The sequence below is a fragment of the Cherax quadricarinatus genome, chromosome 31, assembly GCF_038502225.1.
Source record: "Cherax quadricarinatus isolate ZL_2023a chromosome 31, ASM3850222v1, whole genome shotgun sequence".
NCBI classification, from domain to species: Eukaryota; Metazoa; Arthropoda; class Malacostraca; order Decapoda; family Parastacidae; genus Cherax; species Cherax quadricarinatus.
Window position 1 is genome coordinate 10,973,205 of NC_091322.1, and position 20,664 is coordinate 10,993,868.

At 40.5% G+C, this 20,664-nt stretch overlaps 1 protein-coding gene across 2 annotated transcripts in view; it reads right to left on the reverse strand.

Annotated features, from left to right (window-relative positions):
* ena (ENAH actin regulator enabled) overlaps nt 1–20,664 on the reverse strand; it is a 127,622-nt gene that overhangs the window by 27,112 nt on the left and 79,846 nt on the right. For both annotated transcript variants that reach the window (XM_053789115.2, XM_070090198.1), the window contains exon 5: nt 12,205–12,877. In XM_053789115.2, coding sequence (XP_053645090.2) covers nt 12,205–12,877 — 673 coding nt within the window. The remainder of the gene's footprint in view (nt 1–12,204; nt 12,878–20,664) is intronic.

The window sequence follows — 20,664 nt, forward strand, 5'->3', positions numbered from 1 at the left end:
ACCCCTTCCTTTGCTCTAACTCTCTCAGATACTCCAGATTTAATCCCATTTATTTCCCCCCACTGAAACTCTCCTACCCCCTTCAGCTTTGTTTCGCTTAGAGCCAGGACATCCAACTTCTTTTCATTCATAACATCAGCAATCATCTGTTTCTTGTCATCCGCACTACATCCACGCACATTTAAGCATCCCAGTTTTATAAAGTTTTTCTTCTTCTCTTTTTTAGTAAATGTATACAGGAGAAGGGGTTACTAGCCCATTGCTCCCGGCATTTTAGTCGCCTCATACGACACGCATGGCTTACAGAGGAAAGATTCTTTTCCACTTCCCCATGGACAATAGAAGAAATAAAAAAGAACAAGAGCTATTTAGAAAAAGGAGAAAAACCTAGATGTATGTATATATATATATGCATGTGCGTGTCTGTGAAGTGTGACCAAAGTGTAAGTAGGAGAAGCAAGATATCCCTGTTATCTAGCGTGTTTATGAGACAGAAAAAGAAACCAGCAATCCTACCATCATGCAAAACAGTTACAGGTTTTTGTTTCACAGTCATTTGGCAGGACGGTAGTACTTCCCTGGGTGGTTGCTGTCTACCAACCTACTACCTATTATTATTATTATTATTATTATTATTATTATTATTATTATATTATTATTATTATTATTATTATTATTATTATTATTATTATTATAATGAAAGAAAGCACTAAACCGACAAGGGTCGTACAGCGCTGAAGGGCTGTTTATAGCTGGGGCTATAAACAGCTAGGTGGAGAGGGGATCAGAGGTGAGGGGAGAAAAGGGCTGGAAGGGATGCTAAAGGCTGTGTGTCAAAGTTTGTACAGTAAAGCAGTCACTGACAAAAAGTCAAAAAGTGATTGTAAGTCAAAGGCAGGGCCATCTGCAAGAAGGAAAGATAAGGTAAGAGTGGTAGGGCGGTGGCGTCACTGGAGGTATATCCTGCGAGCTTGCTGGTAAACCACGCAATCTACAAGAAAGTAAAGAACCGAAATAAGAACCTGACAAACCTCACAGGGAGGAATAAGGTGTCATTCCATGAGATATCCATGGGTAAAGCAAGTATGGCCAATGCGGAGATGGGAGAGTGCAGTCTCCTGAGTACAGCAACAGTGGTAAGAAGATGGCCACAAACCTAAAAGCGGTTTAATAGAGTACAATTTGTCATGGTGCATGCCTGACCACCATTGTTGCCAACGGCCACGAAGACAGGCAGAGATGACTGGAAAATAATCCCTGAATGGAATACCTCCATGATGACACTCTTCAGGTCGCTTGTTCTATCTAGGCTGGAATATTGCTGCACACTAACAGCACCTTTCAAGGCAGGTGAAATTGCTGACCTAGAAAATGTACAGAGAACCTTCACGGCACGCATAACAGAGATAAAACACCTCAATTACTGGGAGCGCTTGAAGTTCCTGAACCTGTACTTCCTGGAACGCAGGCAGGAGAGATACACGATTATATACACCTGGAAAATCCTAGAGGGACTAGTACCGAACTTGCACACGAAAATCACTCACAACGAAAGCAAAAGACTCAGCAGACGATGTAACATCCCCCCAATGAAAAGCAGGGGTGTCACTAGCACATTAAGAGACAATACAATAAGTGTCAGGGGCCCAAGACTTTTCAGCTGCCTCCCAGCATACATAAAGGGGATTACCAATAGACCCCTGGCTGTCTTCAAGCAGGCACTGGACAAGCACCTAAAGTCGGTACCTGATCAGCCGGACTGCGGCTCGTACGTTGGATTGCGTGCAGCCAGCAGTAACAGCCTGATTGATCAGGCTCTGATCCACCATGAGGCCTGGTCACAGACCGGGCTGCAGGGGCGTTGGCCCCCCGAACTCTCTCCAGGTAAACTCCAGGTAATAGGAAACCAGAAGATCATGCGCCATTGACCTCGCAGCAGCATCTGCTTGTTCTTTGCCCTGCACATCGTGTCCAAGGACACAACAGAAAATGATGTCTTTGTTTTTGCTAGCCACATGGCGCAACCATAGTTGAATACGAAGGACTAATGGATGAGGGGAATCAAATTGTTTAATGGCTTGTAAAGCATTGAGGGAATCTGAAATGATCACAAATGTTGAAGCAAACATATATGAAATAGGGAGAAGTGCTATGAGGATGGCATACAACTAGGCAGTAAAAATACTAGCCGAGTCTAACAAATGACCTCGGACAACATTGTCAGGGAACACCACCGTGAACCTAACAATGTCAGAAGATTTAGAACCATCTGTATAAACAGCAACAGCATGAGCATGCATCTGGAAGTGATCAAGAAAAAGGGAGCGAGACACAGTCATAGGCAGGACAGCTTTGGTGCATGGCAGTAGGGGAGAATAGACACGAACCGTCGGAACCTCCCAAGAGGGAAGGGAAAAGGCAGGTGCTAAATGAACATACAAGAGAGGCAACTGGAGAGAAGACCAGAGTGAGTGAAGATGAAGAGAAAACGGTCGGAGTAGGCAGGGGTGCCGAACAAATACAGTGGACCCCCGGTTTACGATCAGCTCCCAATGCGACCAATTATGTAAGTGTATTTATGTAAGTGTGTTTGTATGTGTATGTTTGGGGGTCTGAAATGGACTAATCTAATTCACAATATTCCTTATGGGAACAAATTCGGTCAGTACTGGCACCTGAACATACTTCTGGAATGAAATAATATCGTAAACCGGGGGTCCACTGTAATGGGTTTCTACTAACATCTGAGACCAACCTACACATAGACAGAACACGAAGGTCATGAGAGCAGACAAAGAAACGAAGGCAATGAGCATCATGACGATCAGCTAAGGAAGGAACATTTGCCTCAGCAAAGAGGCATTCAACAGGGAATGAACGAAAGGCACCAAGGCATAAACGGAGACCCTGATGATGAAGGGGTTCTAACTTAGAAAGAGTGGTAGGAGAAACTGCAGAATAGACTTGGTCACCATAATCCAACTTGGACAAGACTAGGGTGGAATGCAAACAGAAGAGAGTCCGACAATCTGCTCCCCATGAATGATGCACAAGAATTTTAAGGAGATTCAGCCAACCATAGCAAGGAAATGTGAGGTTTCCATGTCAACCAGCAATCAAAGAGAAGGCCAAGAAACTTGACCGTATCACATTCTGGAATATGTGAGTCGTGTAAATACAATGGAATATCTGGGACAAGAGGACATCTAATGAAGGTAATGAAATGGGTTTTCATACTAGAAAATTTAAATCCATGAGAAGTGACCCAGTGGGAAACTCGGTCAATCGCATCCTGAAGGAAGGCTGCTACCAGGCGCCAGTCAGCACCTGTGTAAGCTATAGTGAAGTCATCCACATAAAGTAACAACCAAATATGCGATGGAAGAAAAGAAGGTAGGTCATTTATAGCCAAGACAAAAAGGGTAGTGCTAAGGACACAAACTTGTGGGACACCCTCAGCCTGCACAAAGTTTGAGGAAAGCGAGTCGCCAACACGGACACGAAAATGTCTGTCAGATAAGAAAGCAGTAAGGAAAGTTTGTAAATTACCGTGGAGGCCTAAGGAGTGGGCTTGGGCTAAAATGTTATACCTCCCATTGGTGTCATATGCCTCCTCAAGATTAAAAAAGACAGCTAGGACGGAGTGTTTGTTAGCAAAGGCATTTCGCACATACGTATCTATGTGGAGCAAGGGGTCCAAAGTAGAGTGGCCCTTGCGAAAGCCGTACTGGCAAGGGGAAAGACTATTATGAGTCTCCAAATACCATATCGGATGTCTATTCACCAATCGTTCCATCACCTTGCAGACTACACTGGTCAGAGCAATGGGACAATAGTGAGAGGTATCAAGCCCCAAAGTGCCTAGTTGGTTCATGAGTTGCTGTCTCTGAGACAGAAAGAGAGACAAGTAGACAGAGACAGAGAGACAAGTAGACAGAGACAGACAGAGACAGAAAGATAAGCAGAGACAAACAGTTAGATGGACAGACAGACACACAGACATGTTTATGTGTAACAGTGAAAACAAATATAGTGAAGGCAGTGCACGATCATCAAATGTCACTCCACTGCTGCACTGTCAGCAGTGGAGTGACACTCGTCTTACTCCTGCATGTCCAGAACATTGCTGGGACCTATAAATACTATGTACGTATATATTTCTAGACAATAGTATGTGACTAAGGTAGGTGAAAATGTTCACCTGTCACTGTGTTTGTGACTGAGTACAGTAGACCGTCATTTAGCACGAGTTTATTTGGCATGATTTGGGTATAACACGATTGGAGAATTGGGGCACAATTTTATGTAACACGTAAGATGAATTTAACACGGGTTCAGTCTATGGGAAGGAAAAAAAACTTCCCATTTCCTCAAGCGGCCGCCTTGGTTTTGCCTAACACGATGTTTTCAGGAACGTAACTACTGTGTTAAATGACAGTCTACTGTACTATTTCAGTACCTAATACAGTGGAACCTCTACTTACGAATTTAATCCGTTTCATGACCTTGCTCGCATCTGGATTTGCTCGTTTGCTACACTCTTAATGCTACACTTTGCCACTGCTGCTTCATGTTGTCTGCCACTGCTACCTCATGTTGTCTGCCACTGCTACCTCATGTTGTCTGCCACTGCTGCTTCACGTCTATCACTGCTGCTTCATGTTGTCTGCCACTGCTACCTCATGTTGTCTCCCACTGCTACCTCATGATGTCTACCACTGATGTTGCCAAAGAATCAAACATTTCTGCTATTTGAGCTCAATTTCAAGGTATTTTTCATCATGAAACCAATTAAAATCACATTTATTTTTGTAGTATATCTAAAATTCTATTACATGATACCAAATAAAATGAGAATACAACCATGAAATCCATATGAAAATATACCACTAAGGGGAGGCCAATGGCTGAGAAGTGAACTCTGTTATTTATGGTCCGATTTCTTTCATTTTTGGTGTACGTTAAGAAGCATCTTTTCATCATACATTGCCCAAGTTTCAATAAGATAGTCCAACAAACAACTGAGATCCAATTCCCTAGATCAAGAGCAAGAGTCCCCTCACCAGTGTCAATTAACCTCCCTTGAGGCCTGCTCGCATCTGGAAATTTTGCTCATGTCTGGAAGCAAAAAATTGACCGAGCAGCTGCTCGTATCTGGGAAAACTCGCACGTGGACTCACTTGTAAGTAGAGGTTCCACTGTATTAGTTTCAGAACAAATATTGGCTATGAAATCACAAGAACTACTACAAACTGTAATTATCAGAACATAAAAAATATATAAATAAAATAAAAAAAAAAAAAAAAAAAAAAAAAGGTATATCTGCAACACTTCAGCAAGCAGCAGTGCTTCATGTTGCCGTCAGGTGAGTGACAAAGGTCGACTTTGCGGCCTTATATATACGTAAGTACTGACTAATTTTTTTTTTACATTACTTTATATAAAAAAAGTCCTCTATTCAAAAAATACAAAGTTTTTTTTTAATATTCAGAGCACTGGATGAAAGAATGTAGATCTACGTTTGGACAGTTTAGGGGTCAAAGGCATGCAAGAGGCAGAGGCACTAACAGAAATGGGCGGAGCCTCAGCACCTAGAGCAGGTGACGAAGCATCACCAGCAGAAGGTACAGGGGTATGGGAAGAGTCGAGAGAATGGTCCAATAATGAAGCCAGGTCAGAGCAGGATGCAGGAACAGAAAGGGGCCTTAGAGGAGGAGGAGGGTTATCACGGAATGAAGACTCCATGGTAGTGGTACTTCTTTCTTGTTATTTTAAAGAAAAAAAAAAAGAAAAAAAAAGAGGGACAGTGAAGGGACAGTCACTAGAAGGAATTGAAAGGGCCGTAACTTCCTCCTCTCATCTGAGAGGACCTCGAGCCTGCAAGCAGTGCAGATGCAGTATGGAACCTGTGCCATCCCTACCCTTCATGCCAGTAAACCAGCACTCCGGGATAGCAACCTCACATCTACCAAGCCACCTCGGCGGACAAAAGAGAGGGTGGTCGGAGACCTGCCACAAAGCATACCTCCTTCAGCTGTCACCTCCCAGAACCAACAGGCAGCCTCTGGAGATACACCCGTCATCTGCAGGACACCCCGCCCACTTCTCAGAAATCTGGGAAGGGAGCAGGGCACCTCCAGACAATCCATATTCCACGGCAAACTACACTACACCCGAGGAACCTCACAGAGCGGGATGAACTCCAGCACACTTCCCCCCACCCAGAAACCGTAATGCCAGAGGGGAGGACCCCAGAGGCTACAAACAGGGTGGGGGAAAGAGAGGGTTGGGAGGAGGAAGGAAGGAGAAAAAGGGGGGATGGGATAGGGAAGGGAGGATTGGGGGGAAATTAGGTTCGGTCTGAGGAACCTATGGTGTTATACTGTCTTGTCTAGTCCCACTGAGTTTTTCTTGTCTACATCCAGCAGTAGTTCTTTTACCATCTCTCTGGATATTTCAAAGCCATCACTATGATGTCCTCTTCTGTAAATAAGCTCTGGAGCTTCATATATATTATCTCAGACAATTCCTCTTCCAATTCAGTGATTCATTGTAAGAGGTCAGGTATGGTAGGAATGGCCACCCCACCCACATGTAATATACAGTGAAAGCACCCTAGAGTGATAGAATGCATGTACTCATTACATACCTTAAAAAATATTTGTACTTTTAATGCAGGGTGAGAGGCGTGTAAACAAGATAAAATGAATAAACAAGAGAGAGAGAGAGAGTAAATGAAAGATGTAGAGTCTGTAAACAAGCAGACAAACAGGTCTGGTTATGGTTGATACACATTCATGAAGCTTATACCATAATACAAACACCTTACACTGTGTACAAGTTGTCTCCACGTTGGTACAGTAGAATAAATAAAGAGCAACACTCCCATTCTTGTGTAACACCATTTTTACACTTTTGCAACACATGGGAATCTTTATTGAAGAAATGTTTTGCCACACAGTGGCTTCATCAGTCCAATACAAAGTAGAAATGGGTAAGGAGAGGAGAAGTTTGAGGTAATCAGTCCCTCAACCTAGAATCGATGTGTTCAGTCCATCACTCTTGTAGGAAATGGGTAAGGAGAGGACACATCGATTCCAGGTTGAGGGACTGATTACCTCAAACTTCTCCTCTCCTTACCCATTTCTACTTTGTATTGGACTGATGAAGCCACTGTGTGGCGAAACGTTTCTTCAATAAAGATTCCCATGTGTTGCATAAGTGTCTCAATTTTTCAACTTGTCGGTTTTCTAAACCATTCATCACAACACCATTTTTAGAAGGAATGATGCTCTGAGTGAAGGCATATAAAAGGAATAATTTTCTACAATTACCCCCAGCAATACTATTTTCTTTGGTGTTGAACTAGAGAAAACATTGTTAATTTATTCTACAGTAGGGTGTATTTATCATGTTTATATGCTACACAGTGTGTTTATTATATAATTTTGAAAAAAAAAAATCATAGATGGATTAATGGAAATTATATTAACGTAATATATGACATTTAATGTACCTCAGAGTGATTATTATTGTGTATTATTATCATTATTAATATGGCATCTTCAAGACTAATAAGACACTCTTAGTGAATTTTAATGTGTACCTGTATGCCAGCACAGTGTGTAAGTTTATTTAGGTACAGAGGTACACATAAGCATAATTATTTTTCTTCTTTCGGCAAACCAGTCGTATCCCACCAAAGCAGGGTGGCCCCAAAAAAAAAAAAAAAAAGTTTCTCTTCATAACTTTAATAATGTATACAGAAGGGGTTACTAGCCCCTTGCTCCCAGCATTTTAGTCACCTCTTATGACACGCGTGGCTTACAGAAGAAGAATTCTGTTCCACTTCCCCATGGAGAATAAGTATTTTTTTTTTTTAACAAGTTGGCTGTCTCTCACCAAGGCAGGGTGACCCAAAAAGAAAGAAAATCCCCAAAAAGAAAATACTTTCATCATCATTCAACACTTTCACCTCACTCATACATAATCACTGTTTTTTTGCAGAGGTGCCCAGAACACAACAGTTTAGAAGCATATACATATAAAGATATACAACATATCCCTCACCCCTCCTTTAAAGTGCAGGCATTGTACTTCCCAATTATCAGTGTATATATAAAATACAGTGGAACCTCAAATTTTGAATGTATCACTTATTGAACTCTTTGAAATTCGAACCAACTTTGTCCCTATTATTGAACTGGCCCCTATTTTCAAACCGCTGGGTACTGGACCTGTCTGGCAGCCCGCTCTGTCCGTGTCCCCGCGCAGGCTCCGTGAGCCAGTCTGGTTTTGTTGATGCTTAAGTGAACACTAACCTGCGCTCTCATTCAAACATTTTACGATTATTACATTGTGTTTAGTGCTTGTGGGACTGTGAAATAAGCTACCATGGGCCCAAAGAAACTTGCTAGTGGTATCCCTGTGGTAAAGAAAGTGAGAAACACCATAGATGTGAAGAAGGAAATAATACAGAGGTATGAGAGTGGTGTGAGACTTGTTGAGCTTGCCAGGATGTATGGAAAAAACAAGTCGACCATCGGTTCTATCCTGGCAAAGAAAGAACAAATCAAGGAAGCTGATGTTGTGAAAGGTGTTAATATGCTAACCAAAAAAAGACCACAGACAATTGATCAGGTTGAGAAGTTGTTGCTGGTGTGTATCAAGGATAGAGAGATGGCAGGTGAAAGTGTTTCAGAGACCATTATCTGCGAAAAGGCAAGGAAGTTGCATGCCGATCTGGTACAGAAAACTCCTGGAACCAGTGCTGATAGTGAATTTAAAGCCAGCAGAGGCTGGTTTGACAGATTTAAGAAGCATAGTGGCATGCACAATGTTGTAAGGCATGGTGAGGCAGCCAGTTCAGACAAACGGGTGGCTGAGAAGTTTGTACAGGAGTTTAAGGTTTACGTAGACACTGAAAAATTAAAACCCCAACAAGTGTTAAATTGTGACGAAACAGGTCTGTTTTGGAAGAAAATGCCAAAGAGGACCTACACTACTCAGGAGGAAAATGCACTCCCAGGACACAAGCCTATGAAAGACAGGCTAACTCTTTTATTCTGTGCTAACACTAGTGGTGATTTTAAAGTGAAGCCTTTACTTGTGTATCATTCAGAAAATCCCAGTGTGTTTAAGAAAAACAATGTCATAAAGAACAAGTTATGTGTCTTGTGGAAAGCAAATAATAAGGCATGGGTCACAAGGCAAATTTTCAAAGAGTGGGTCCATGAAGTGTTTGGCCCGTGTGAGAAAATACCTCCTAGACAATAATCTGCCACTCAAGTGCCTCCTGTTAATGGACAATGCTCCTGCTCATCCTCCAAACTTATTAGACCTCTTGTCTAGGGACTTCAGTTTTATAACAGTGAAATTCTTGCCTCCTAACACCACTCCTCTCCTCCAGCCCATGGACCAGCAGGTCATTTCTACCTTCAAAAAACTCTACACAAAATCAATGTTTGAAAAGTGCTTTGAAGTGGCCACAGACACTAAGTTGACCCTAAGAGAGTTCTAGAGGAATCACTTCAGTATCTACAGCTCCATAAGCCTTATAGGTAAGGCTTAGGGGGGAGTGACTTCCAGGACTTTGAACTCTGCTTGGAGACAGAGTTGTGGCCAGATTGTGTCCAAAAGAGGGATTTTGAAGGGTTTGAGGCTGACCCTGACCCTGACCCTGCCCCTGACCCAGCTGACCCTCTGCCTGTTGTGGACTCTATTGTGGCACTGGGGAACACCCTGGGGCTGAAGGTGAGTGGTGAGGATGTAGAAGAGTTGGTGGAGGACCACAGGGAAGAGCTAACCACTGAAGTGCTAGAAGAGCTTCATCAGGAACAGTATCAGACCACAGCTGAGGACCTTGCTTCAGAGGAGGAGGAAGAGGGAGTGGATGAGGTGCCTTCTTCAAAGATTAAGGAGATCTGTGCCAAGTAGAATGATGTCCAAATGTTTGTGCAGAAGTACTACCCTGAGCAAGCTGAAACAAGCCATCTTTGCAACAAGTTCAGTGACAAAACCATGTCACATTTTAGGGAAATCTTAAAGAGGCGCCAGAAACAGAGAACTGTGAACAATTATTTTGTGAGACAGGGGTCCAGTGACTCTCAAGCTGGTCCTAGTGGCATTAAAAGACAGAGAAGGGAAGTAACCCCAGAGGGCTTTGATACCTGAAGTCCTCATGGAGGGGGATTCTCCTACCAAACACTAACCCCAACTCCCTCTCTCCTCCTCCCTATCTTCCAGATGCCATCACCAATCTTCAATAAAGGTAAGTAAAAATGTTATTTTATATGTTTATTTACATTTATTAATACATAATTGAACACTATATTTGTTGTGTGTATGTAAAACTGTAATTAATCTCTATAAAATGTTTTTTTTTTTGTGAATATGTTTGGGTTTCTGGAACGGAGTAACTGTATTTCCATTATTTCTCATGGGAAATATTGCTTCGCTTTTCAGACTTTCGAATTTAGAACTAGCTCCTGGAACTGATTAAGTTCGATATTTGAGGTTCCACTGTATGAAATAACTTTAAACACTTGAAATTTTGGAAAATTTCCAGACATAATGGAGAGACGTGGAGCTCATGAAGAACGTAAACAAATCAAGTGGCGCATGACTGTATTAGAGAGTCAGGTGGGGGGAGCCATATAGCTGAGTTTTGGTCATAATTTGAAATGTCAGTATTAGCAGAACACCGTAAAGTGGGGCCCTACTGTTAACCCATTCTTTATTTATTCAGGCTGCCTACAATATATATATTCACCATGCACTATAAGCTAAGGACAAAAATATTTTATGGTAAGTAATGTGTGTACTGTATATGCATTTTTTAGGCCTATCTCTATTGCTCACAAAATATATGATAGTGTAAACATGTTATCTAGGTAGTAGGTTGGTAGACAGCAGCCGCCCAGGGAGGTACTACCGTCCTGCCAAGTGAATGTAAAATGAAAGCCTGTAATTGTTTTACATGATGGTAGGATTGCTGGTGTTTTTTTGTGTCTCATAAACATGCAAGGTTTCAGGTATGTCTTGCTACTTCTGCTTACACTTAGGTCACACTACACATACATGTACAAGCATATATATATACACACACCCCTCTGGGTTTTCTTCTATTTTCTTACTAGTTCTTGTTCTTGTTTATTTCCTCTTATCTCCATGGGGAAGTGGAAGAGAATTCTTCCTCTGTAAGCCATGTGTGTTGTAAGAGGCGACTAAAATGCCAGGAGCAAGGGGCTAGTAACCCCTTCTCCTGTATATATTACTAAATGTGAAAGGAGAAACTTTCGTTTTTCCTTTTGGGCCACCCCGCCTCGGTGGGATATGGCCAGTGTGTTGAAAGAAAGAAAGTAAACATGTTATGAGTTTTTATATGCATTTGAAAGTGAAAAAGGCTGTTTCACTTAATAGCAATTTTTGCTTTACAGCAGTAGTCCAGAACCTAACCTGCTGTAGAAGGAGGGGCCTCCTGTATAAGAATAAAACGTCATATGTCCAAATATTATCTTGCACTAGCACTAACAGTAAAAGTTTTGAAAAAAAAAATAATTTGTGACAAACAGAGTAACTTATCACAACCCTAGGAAAAGGATTAAAAAGCAAGGGTACCATGAGATAACTCAACAAGAATAATGGGACCAAGATTTTTCAACACCCTCCCTTCATCCATACAGGAAATTACAAGTACACCTGGCTGACTTCAATAGGAAATTTGACAAGTTCCTCAAATCAGTTCAGCAAGGATGTGATACATACAGTCGACTGCATACAGCTAGTTCCAACCGCTTGTTTGATCAGACCATCCATTGAGTCATGGAGGCTTGACCTCAAAGCTACCTCTAGGTAGACTCTAGGTAAAGAGTACTGGTTAAAAATCTTTTAATTTCAGTAGTCTGCCTTATGTAGTGGTAATCTATCTGTCTCAATTCAGGAGGTCAGATCAAGGCCCATACATTTTCTATTTCACTATACACTGTACCTATATTCCTGAGTTATTTAACATACAACTATAATGAGTAGTAATTTAAGATTTTTACACAATGAATGTATTATAAATATTAACAAGCATTAAAACAGTAATTATACAATAAGTATTTTTAACCTGTGAGTAGTAATTTGAGATTTTTACACAGTGAATGTATTATAAATATTAACAAGCATTAAAACAGTAATTATACAATAAGTATTTTTAACCTGTGACTGTGTAGGTGATGAGGGTGGGTCCTTGTTTTTAGCCCTGCGTCGTGCTAGTGTGGCTGCCATCTCATCCATCATGCTCATCATGCCTCCTAATGCAGGCCGTTCACCAGAACCCCGGCCAATACTACCCCCTGAACTACTAGAACCTGTACTCTCACTATCAGGAGCACGAGTCTTGCGTAATTTGGCACCCGCAATTGCAGCAGCTAGTCCACTGTTGCCGTAAGGTTCATCTGAAGAGGACTGTGATCTGGCTAGTCCCCCTGGAGGAGGAGGAGGGGGTGGAGGAGCAGTACCTATGGGAGGTGCTGGGGGAGCTGGAGGAGGTGGAGGCCCGCCTGAAGGAAGAGGTGGAGGGCCACTCATTGGAGGTGCTGGGGGGGCAGGTGGGCCACCCATTGGAGGTGCAGGAGGTGCGGGGGGTCCTCCACTAGGAAGAGGAGGCGGCCCACCAGAAGGCAAAGGAGGAGGACCCCCACTAGGAAGAGGAGGGGGGCCACTGGAAGTGGGTGCAGGAGGTGCTGGAGGTACTGCAGGTGGAGGGTTAGGGGCAGAATTTGTGCGATGATGGCCGGCAGGTACGGGTGGTGGTGGAGGAGCACAAATGTTCTGTTGGCCAGTCATACGTCGCTCCTGCATCACAGCTATATCTTCTCGAGTCATTGTCCTGTAAGAAAAGTTCGAAGGTTACTTAATAGAATATTACAACTACAGTAGACCCTCAAATACAATGCATTTAAACAGTACTTTTTTGAGGTAATATGTTTGAGAAAATATGACATAAATTTGAAATAAATGTTGTAAAAGTTGACTAGCATACTGTAAAAGTTTTATAAAAGTGGCTCAGACATAAAAACCTTTCTGTCCAGAGATTTACATGGCCTAGAAAAAGTCAGTGGTTGACTCTGGCTTAATATGGCTTATGCTATAAATGGCCCTCTTAACCTCTACAGATGACTAACTCTCAGCCTTCAGCTGATATAACAAATGACTTGCAGCTATCTACTACTCAACAGCCACATAACCATCTCCAAACATTTCTTTATCAACAAGCAAGAAACCAAGGATAAAATTATTGCTTGTCATTATTATAAACAAGAAAACTACATAGCAAATTGTGTAATAGCATCATGTGATGAAATGTACGAGTGGCATCAGGTGATAGAACAAACAGACGACTCTCAGCCATGTAGTGCTCAGAAGTTACATGATTATCTCCAAACACTTCTTTATGAGCAAGCAAATGGTGTCAACTAATAATATAGGTGACCCCACAGTAGCCTCCTCATCTATTGAGATATATAATCATCTCCATACACTTCTACATCAAAGAATTTAAGGAAGGGTAAAATTCTTTGTTACTTTTTTTGCATATTTTATACTGATAAAAGTGTGCATTAAATTGATAACAGTCACTGTCAGCATATTAGACATACCCATTTTCTCTAGACAAATACCACATCATTTTCTCTGGAAGGAAATGACGGTATGCTACGTCAAACACCAGCTTCCCCAGGCCTTGTAACTAAGTTTATATTTAGGATGTGAGTACATAACGTATTTCTAGATCAACACGCAACAACATCTACAATGTAAGGTGTTAAAACTTCATAATTTTTGATGAAATATGAAATTTTAAAAAATCTGTTTGGCATTTCTTGGGTCCAAGGAATATAACTGTTTTTCTCACATGTCCTTAACTTGCTTAACACTTTTTTTTAAAAGCTCAAGATGCCATTTTCAGGAAGTTAACTACCGTTTTATTCAAGGATCTACTATATCAAATGTAATCAGATATGGTATGTGAAATTCTTTACGTTTTAGGATGTACTTACATTTAGTGAAGAGAAGCATGCTTTAACCAACTACTAATATGCTTACCTTTGATGAAGGAAAGAAGTTTTCTATGCTGTAGTAAATCCACTGACCCCTGACAATGCCCTTAGTGTCTTGCTTACATAAATATAGTCTGTAAAACCATGCTTTTCACTTTATTACCAATATATACCCTGCCACCTAATCTGTAATCTTATATGTAATTATTATGCATCCCTGCATCTCATCAATCATGTTCACAATCCTAACAAGTGTTTGCATGTAATTCGCTCAACATAAGAATACTTGCATGAAAGGAGGAGGTTAATGTGACTCAGTTTAGTCACTACAGCAAAGAAAATCTTTTTCTTTCATCAGTGGTAAATATTCTCTTGATTGTGGGGTCCAGTGACCACTATGAATCATCCCAATAGGACTAAGTTCCAGAGGTGATGTGAGCATGACTGGGGGTAAAGTAAATTACCAATAAGAAAAAATAGTAGCAACAAGAATTTACATAAATCTTACATCTAATGAGTTATGCAATGTTGAGCTCTGGCCTAGTGATGAAGGAAAGCATGAAAGACATACTTGAGAGGGACCCTGGTTCAACACCCCAACTTCCCTAGACCTATATTAAATACAAAATTTTTATACTCCATGCGTATTCAGGAATTAATTAGTAGGTACAAAAGTAGGTATGTATATATATGTGTGTGTATGTACATACAGTAGGGCCCTGCTTTATGGTGTTTTGCCTTGTGGCATTCCGCTAATACAGACATTTCAAATTACATCCAAAACTTGCTATACAGCTCCCCCCACCTGACTTTCTAATATGGTCACTGCACGCCACCCAGTTTGTTCACATTCTCTGTGAGCGCATCTCTCCAATATGTCTGGAAACTTTCCAAAATTTCAAGGGTTTTAAAGTTATTACATATTTTATATGTACTTTGATAATTATACTTATGTGTACCTGTACCTAAATAAACTTTTAGACTGTGCTGGCATGCAGGTACACATTAAAATCACTAAGAGTGCCCCTACAGTCTTGACATCATAGTAATAATAATAATAGTAATACATTAAATATCTTCACTTTAATATAGACATTTTCATTAATCCATCTATGATATTTTCTTCAAAATTATGAAAGAAACAGGTTACATAGTATATAAACATGATACATACACCCACAGTACAATAAATTTCACATAAATATGAGGTCTGGTAGCCAGGCGGAAGAAAAAAATTTTGTTTTCTTTGGTTCAGCACCAGAGAAAATGTGTACAATCCGCCTTTGACCCAGTGACTCCCCTTAACACATTCGGTTTTCTTTACAATTCTCAGTATGACTTCTCATTACAGTGGACCCCTGCCCAATGGCAAATTTGTCAAACAGCGCTCTTTGGCGTAAAAAAATGGCTCTACCAACAGCGAAAAACTCGTCTAATGCGTTCATCTGGAACGTGTCCATGCGGTGGGAGCGCAGCCTGAGCAGGCCCAGCCACTCCAAGACTCAGTGTGCCATTGTCAACAAGCTGTTGCGGTCGCTTCCATGTGTACCTGCCATATATTTTGAATTATTCCAGTGTTTTTAGTGTTTGTAACCGCTAAATAAGCCACCATGGGTCCCAAGAAAGCTTCTAGTGCCAAGCCTGTGTTAAAAGGGTGAGAATTATGATGGAAATGAAGAAAGAGATAATTGAAAAATACGAAAGTGGAGTGCGTATGTCCGAGTTGGAAAGGCTATACAACAAACCCCATTCAACCATCAGTACTATCTTGGCGAACAGAAAGGCAATCAAGGAAGCTGTTGTTGCGAAAGGTGCAGGTATGTTTTCAAAATGGGGACTGCAAATAATTGAAGAGGTAGAGAGACTGTTATTGGTATGGATAAACGAAAAACAATTATCAGGAGATAGTGTTTCTCAGTCTATTTGTGAAAGGGCAAGGCAGTTGCATGATGATCTCATTAAGAAAATGCCTCAAAATAGTGATGATATTGATGAATTTAAGGCCAGCAAAGGCTGGTTTGAGAGATTTAACCCTTTCAGGGGTCCATGCCGTAGTTCTAAGGCTTTGAGTTGAGGGTCCAAACCGTAGATCTACGCCATGAGCTTAGCTCACTCTGATAAGCAGTGAGTGGTAAATTTGGGCCTAAATATGAGAGAATACATCTATGTGGTATGTGTGCACCACATAAAACAAATCCTGCAGCACACAGTGTATAATCAGAGAAAAAACTGAGACTAATTTTTTATTGAAACAGCGACTTTGCAGTGTTTTCTCATATGTTTCTCATAGTTGCATTTGTGATTTCTTGGTCTCATTTGATAGAATGGAAGATATATTACAGAAATAGAAATGATTTTGATTGGTTTTAGTACTGGAAATGGCTTCAACTCGAGCTCAAACTAGTGGAAATGTTAAATTTTTGCCAATGTTCAAGAGTAAACAAATGACCTCACACGTCTAATACACACCAGCCGGTGGGTCTAATATACATTCACAAATGTGGTGATATTTATACAATTATTACAATACTGCATAACAGTACATCTTCTATTTTTTGGTTTGAATAAAAATTTATTTTGTAAATAAAAAATCAAAATGGAATTCATTTGTAAAGCCAGAAAATGTAACTAATGAACAGAGGAAATGTTATTTTAGTGCAATGAATGCCTGCACTGTTTATTCTGGACCCTGTTTTGAAATTGGAATATTTTGAGCTTTCCGTTAAATTGGTCAAATTACCAATTTCCACTCACTTTATTTTGTAGTTCAAACAGTTGACTTGGCAATTTCATGTGCTCAATCGATAGAATAGAAGTAATACTAGTGAAATAGCTAAGAATTTGCTCGACTGGAATAATGTAATTGGCCTAAAATGGGAGTCAAAGTTGGTAAAATCACTAATGCGTAAATATCGCTGACACATAAAAATTCGTGAGCATAATTTCGTAAATTTTCCATAAAATTTCACACGTTTTATTTTATTACCTTCTGAAACAGATTCTCTACCATTTCATAAGAAAAAATAACAAAATTTTTTTTTAAATTCTTGGACCCTGGTGCACACTTTGAAATTTGGCTTCTGGACCCTGAAACGGTTAAGAATCATAGTGGCATACACAGTGTGGTAAGGCATGGTGAGGCTGCCAGTTCAGACAAAAAAGCGGCTGAAAAATACGTGCAGGACTTTAAGGAAAACATAGAGACTGAAAACTTAAAGCCTGAACAAGTGTTCAATCGTGATGAAACAGGCCTGTTTTGGAAGAAAATGTCTAACAGGACCTATATTACTCAGGAGGAAAAGGCACTCCAAGGACATAAGCCTATGAAAGACAGGCTGACATTAATGTTGTGTAGTAATGTGCTGTGCTGTGGAGATCAAACAGTAAGGCATGGGTCACTAGGGAATTTTTCTTGGACTGGTTTTATGGTGTGTTTGGCCCCACTGTGACAAAATACCTCCAGGAAAACAAACTGTCACTCAAGTGCCTCCTGGTAATGGACAATGCTCCTGCTCATCCTCACGACTTGCAAGAGGATATTGCAGGGGAGTTTGGTTTTGTTAAAGTTAAGTTTTTGCTTCCTAATACAACTCCTCTCCTCCAGCCCATGGACCAGCAGGTCATTTCAATCTTCAAAAAAACTCTACACAAAAGCAGTGTTTCAAAAGTGCTTTGAAGTGACCTCAGACACTCAATTGACCCTAAAAGAGTTTTGGAAAGATCACTTCATCATCCTCAGTTGCATAAACCTTATAGGTAAGGCTTGAGAGGGAGTGATTTGCAGGATTTTGAACTCTGCTTGGAGGAAACTGTGGCCACAATGTGTACAAGAGAGGGATTTTGAAGGGTTTGGGGCTAACCCTCAGGAGCCTATGCCAGTTGTGGAAGCTACTGTGTCATTGGGGAAGTCCTTGGAGTTGGAGGTTTCTGGCGAGGATGTGGAAGAGTTGATGCAGAACGACGAGGAAGAACTAACCACTGCAGACCTGCAAGAGCTTCAGGTGCAACAGCAACAGATCACATCTCAGGAATGTTCTTCAGGGCAGGAGGAAAAGAGATGGAGGAAGGTGACTTTGTCAAGGATTAGGGAAATGTGTTCAATGTTTACAAAGGTGCAAGCATTTATAGATGAATTTTATCCTGTCACAGAAGTTGCAAGCCGTATTGGCAACATATACAATGACACTCTTGTGTCACTGTACATGTTGCGTGTGAGAAACAGAGCTCTCTGGACAGATTTTTGGTGTGACAGGGGTCCAGTGACTCTCAAGCTGGTCCCAGTGACATTAAAAAACCAAGAAGGGAGGTAACGCTACCAAAAGACTTAGCACCTCAAGTCTTTATGGAAGGGGATTCCCCTTCCAAACAATAAAACGCCTGCATCATCTTCCCTCCTACCGTCTCATCACTCATCAACAACTCCACAATAAAGGTAAGTGGCATTTAATTATTGTTTATTTTGCATGTCCCATTCGTTTTGTGTAGGGAAATGTATATTTCATGTAAAAAAAAATTATTTTATTTAATACTTTTGGGTGTCTGGAACGGATTAATTCTATTTCCATTATTTTTTATGGGGAAAATTAATTTGACTAACGGCAAATTCAACTAATGGCTAGCTCTCTGGAACAGATTAATGCCATTGGTCGAGGGTCCACTGTACTTCTCCTTTCATTTTTGATGGCATCTAAAGGTAGTTGTTAGAAATGATTAAACTCAGTAGACAAGGTATGTTAATGGTAATAGTATCACTCTGGGCCACTTTAAATATCATATAGCTATGTAGGTAGGTGTAATTATGTAGCCCAGGTGAGCTGCTACACCTACTTGCTACCTACATCTGACTTCCTACAAATAAATACTACTCACCTCTAATCCTACACTAACCCTTTCAGGGTCGACAGGCCCTCTAAGAGACTTGTTCTCAGGGTCGCCCAAATTTAAGAAAAAAAAAAAAAAAAATTGTTCTTATGAAAAGATAGAGAATCTTTTCCCGATCATAATGACACCAAAAGTATGAAATTTGATGGAAAACTTACGGAATTATGCTCTCGCGAAGGTAGCGGTCTCGCTGATGTTTACGCATCGGCGATTTTGCCCACTTTGAGCCCATTTTTGGCCAATTCCAGTGTACTTGTCAACAAAAATCATAACTATTTTGCTAGAACTCCATTTTTTCTATCGAATGAGTACAAGAATCCACCCATTTACCAATTTCAACTATCCAATACAGTGGTCAGAATTTAGCAATTTTACCAATTTCACACAAATTTCAAAAGATGCTAATTTCCGAATAGGGTCCAAAATAAACAAGAAAGGCATTCCTGGCACTAAAATAAAATTTCCTCTGTTCATTAGTCACATCCCCATGCCCCTCTTACATTATTTTGCTTTCCACTTTGAATTTTTATTCTCACAAAAAAATAGAAGATTTACTGTTATGCAGACTACTGCATTGATGTAGAAATGGTATAAATAATATCAGCGCACTTGTGAAAGAATATTAGACTCACCAGTTGACATGTATTGGACGCATAGCATGATTTGTTTACTTTTGAACTTTGGTAAAAATTGAACATTTCTGCTACTTTGAGCTCAATTTCAAGGCACTTTTCTTTGTAAAACCAGTCAAAATCATCTCAATTTCTGTAATATGTCTTCCATTCTATAAAATGAGACCAGGAAAACTAGAATACAACAATAAATACCATACGAAAATACAGTGCAAAGTCGCTGTTTTAATCCAAAACCACGGTCAAAGTTTTTTTTTCTCATTACGCACTGTGTGCTGCAGGATTTTTTTTTATACTGCACACACTGACCACATAGACCCATTCTTTCATATGTAGGCCTACCAGCTTTCTTTCACTAGATTTTAGGGTGCTAGAATTTAGGCGTACTAGTTCGTCAAAAACCCTGGTGCGTAAGCCGTACTAGTACGGCCAAAACCCTGAAAGGGTTAAGACTACACTTATATTAAGGTAAGTAATGTGTACTGTATGTGTACAGTACACTCATTACTTTAACCCCTTAACTGTCCAAATGTACATCTACGTTCTTACTGCTAGCGCTCAAAACGTAAATCAACATTTCATTTTTCCTGCCTCCAAATTTGGCACAATTGGCCTGAGATGGTCAGTATAGAATGGGTCTTAACACTCAGTGTGCAGAGTATTAAAAAAATCTGGGATCATTTAGTACCTTGTGGGAGCGCCAGTTCAACTGAGCACCAGCTAGAGCAAACAGTCTGGCAAACACCAGGGATTTTACTGATGTCATGTTGTATTAACACTTCCCTTTTAACCCTTTGACTGTCGCGGCCGTATATATACGTCTTACGAGGTACCATGTTTGACGTATATATACTCATAAATTCTAGCGGCTTCAAATCAAGCAGGAGAAAGCTGGTAGGCCCACATGTGAGAGAATGGGTCTGTGTGGTCAGTGTGCACCATATAAAAAAATCCTGGAGCACTCCGACCGTTTTTTTTAATTAAAATGCCGACTTTGTGGTCTATTTTCGAATAGTATTTATGGTTGTATTCTCGTTTTCTTGGTCTCATTTGATAGAATGGAAAACATATTATAGAAATAGAGGTGATTTTGATTAATTTTACTA